Here is a 3,002-nt window from a genome sequence, read left to right as displayed (position 1 = left end):
GTCTCCTCCAACCTGGATAGTTCTGTGCTTTGGAGGAGAAATGCTGCGATTGGGAGTAGGGAGAATCAACTTGGAATGAAGGAGGAGAAGGGAGTAGCTGAAAGCTACAGTCCTTCCCTGTGACTAGGCCCAGAGTACCTGCATGTGATACAGAGCTAGTTCCTTCTGCTCATGGCAAGGAGGAAGTAATAAAATAAAGACATTGCTAATTATACAGCACCTTTGTTAATGAAAGAGGTGTGGACTCCTTGGGGAGTAAAACACGGGGAAGTTCAAAGTTTGTGATTTGAAGTTAGCATATGCTCTGAATGTTAAGCAATTTAATGTTTGGGGTGTTTTTTCTCCAATATAAGTGTTTTTTAGGGTTGGGCAAGCACAAAATGAACTGGAAAGAAGCCCCAAACCCCTTTCAGTGCCTGGATTTAAGACAACTCCAAATATTTATTTGTTTTTCTCAAATACTTTCATATTTTTCTCATTGTCTGCACAAAATCAGCTGTTGAATGGGCTGAGCACACCAGTGGCTATTAATACTTGGCTTACAGCACAGTAAATCCTAATTCTTTTTGTTCTCTTGAGAGTACAAAACATTATTTCCGTGTATTCAGCCCTTAATGTTTTGCTGAATGTTGGAGTTAACAGTGGAAATGCACAACTTGCTCTGTGCTGGGAGGCCTTGAGCATGTGGGAGTTCTCCAAGGGTGGAGTGAAGTAGTTTGTGTCCTACTTGAGGCTTTTCTTTGTGGATAAGCAACTGAAGTTATAATATCTTGGAAGCTGGGGCAGTGTCTTCCATTCTGTGACTATTCCTTGGAGCTTTGGGGGATTTGGGGCTTAAAAAGGATTCCTAAAAGTTTGGGATAATTCAGGTTGAAAAGGCCTTCTGGAAATCACCTCCTCCAGCCCCCTGGTTTCAGGCAGGGCCAACTTCAAACATATCAGGCTTTGTTCTGGCTCCTTCTAAAATTAGCTTGAGGAGGAGTATGTTAATGCAGCAGGGTATGAGCTGCTTCTTTCACTTCTGCTTTGCTTGTCACAGAAGCTTTTTCACTCCATTAGCATTTCTAATAATGCTTTGAACCTAGGTAGTACTTTCTTGTCTTGAGTTCTGTTAAAAAACCCAAATCCATCTATCATTCCACCCCCAGGAAAATAAATGCCACTAATTTCCTAGTGATTTGGTGTGAATTCTTTGCTGCATCAGCTCTAGATGTAAACTTAAAATGTTCTTACTTGCCTTTTTCCCTTAGCACTGATTTGCTTTGGCTAAGAGGGACTTTTCCTACATTCTTTTCTCTCAGATTGCTTTTGCCAAGTGAATTTCAGACTAAGAAAGGAGAATATTTGCCCAGAGGTGCATAATTATTGGCGTTTTTTTAATAAACATATATAATCCTTTTCAGATCTTCACATTCCCATGGGGTTGGTTGGAGCTGTTGCTCTGACTTGGATACAGTTAAACCCTTGATAATGTTTAATGTCTGTTTGATGCTACTGCAGATATTTCATAAGCTTCACAAATATTTCCCTAACTTGCCTGTTCAGATATTTATCCAAACATCATTGCTATGGGCTTTCCTGCAGAGAGGCTGGAAGGAGTGTACAGGAACAACATCGATGATGTAGTAAGGTAAGGCATTATTTTCCTCTTCTGAAACGTCAAAATTATTCTTTTCTGTCCTCATTTCTGTCCTGCTAAGGAAAGGATGTGTGTTCTGCCTCAGAAGTGATTGTAGATGTTGCCTTATTAGCTCTGCTGAAGAATGTTGGAAACAATGATAGTGGCCAGGCTGCTGCTCTCAAATGTTGGTCTCATATGCATATAAACTGCTTTTTTTAGTCTGAAAAATGAACTTCAGTAAGTCGTGATGGAGTTCAAAGGAGTTTTTTGCTTTTACAAAGACATCAGGCCATGCCTCTGTGCAGTGTCAAGTTTCCTCAGGTAGCTGATGGCATTTCAGGGGACATTTGCCCTAGGATAAGGGCAGTGATCGATAATTAATCACTAAGTGGAATGCTTGGAAAGTTAATTTTGATTTAAAGTAGTAAATACAGATGACTTTATCTAAAGGCTTTTACATTTGGTTGTGTCCCATAATTGTGGATGAGGAGAAAAATCAGGTAAAATTCGTTGTTGCTGGTAAAAAAAAAAACCCTACAAATTGTATTTCTGACCTCAAATGACAGTTACTACTCTGAATTATTGGCTACTACTGTGGGAGGAGTGCTGAGTGTTCTAGGAGCATCAGTGCCTTGAGTCAACATCCAACCTGGAGAGTGGAGTGTGAGAGGTCACATTCAAAGCTAAATACTTGGTAGAAGCTGCCAAAGGTTTGTGTTTTTAGGAACCAAGTTGTGATTTCTTGAAGTTACGGTGATGCTTTTGAGATCTTTGGGCATTTGAGATCATCAGTAGCTCAATGAGAGAGTTGACACTGGGGCTGAGGGATGGAGCGGGAAGGTTCTCGGTGCAGTTACAAGGAGATGTGTCCGTGCTGTCCCACACAACATCCTTGTCTCTGAACTGGAGACACCTGGATTTGATGGATGGACCACTCAGTGGATGAAGAACTGGTTGGATGGTCACAAGCAAAGAGTTATGCTCAATGGCTTGATGGAATTATTTTGTTGGTCATCTTTTTTTTTCTTGTGGAATTCTTTTTCAAGAGCTTTCTGTGCAGAAACTCAACATGCTTGAGCTCAGGAGCATTTGGCATTGAGCCAGGATCCACCCGTGGGTACCATCCTGCTGGTATCCTGGCAAATTCCAAGCTAATATTGAAAGAGAAGTAGGACCTGGACTGCTGGAAGTCTATGACTGACATTTGGAGAGGTTTTGAATGGAATTTTGTCCTTAGAAACATACTTGTATGGAATCATTGTGGCTATTACTGGTGGAAGCAGAGTCACCTCTCCTTGTTAAACAAGCAGAAACATCTCCTGAACAAACTTCCAAGTCCACCACCTCCCTCAGTGTCTCCAAGGCAGCTAGTGGGGCCACC

General features: G+C 41.3%; 1 protein-coding gene across 1 annotated transcript in view; it reads left to right on the top strand.

Annotated features, from left to right (window-relative positions):
• The first annotated feature begins 1,551 nt into the window (after positions 1 to 1,551).
• Positions 1,552 to 3,002, top strand: part of PTEN (phosphatase and tensin homolog) — a 34,062-nt gene continuing 32,611 nt past the window's right edge. Inside the window, exon 1 of the mRNA XM_009084705.1 lies at positions 1,552 to 1,630. Coding sequence (XP_009082953.1) covers positions 1,569 to 1,630 — 62 coding nt within the window. The 5' untranslated portion in view covers positions 1,552 to 1,568. The remainder of the gene's footprint in view (positions 1,631 to 3,002) is intronic.

The sequence above is a fragment of the Acanthisitta chloris genome, unplaced genomic scaffold (genome assembly GCF_000695815.1).
Source record: "Acanthisitta chloris isolate BGI_N310 unplaced genomic scaffold, ASM69581v1 scaffold2041, whole genome shotgun sequence".
In the NCBI taxonomy this organism is placed as follows: domain Eukaryota; kingdom Metazoa; phylum Chordata; class Aves; order Passeriformes; family Acanthisittidae; genus Acanthisitta; species Acanthisitta chloris.
The sequence above is the reverse complement of the archived record's forward strand: the minus strand, read 5'-3'. Positions and strand labels throughout refer to the sequence as shown.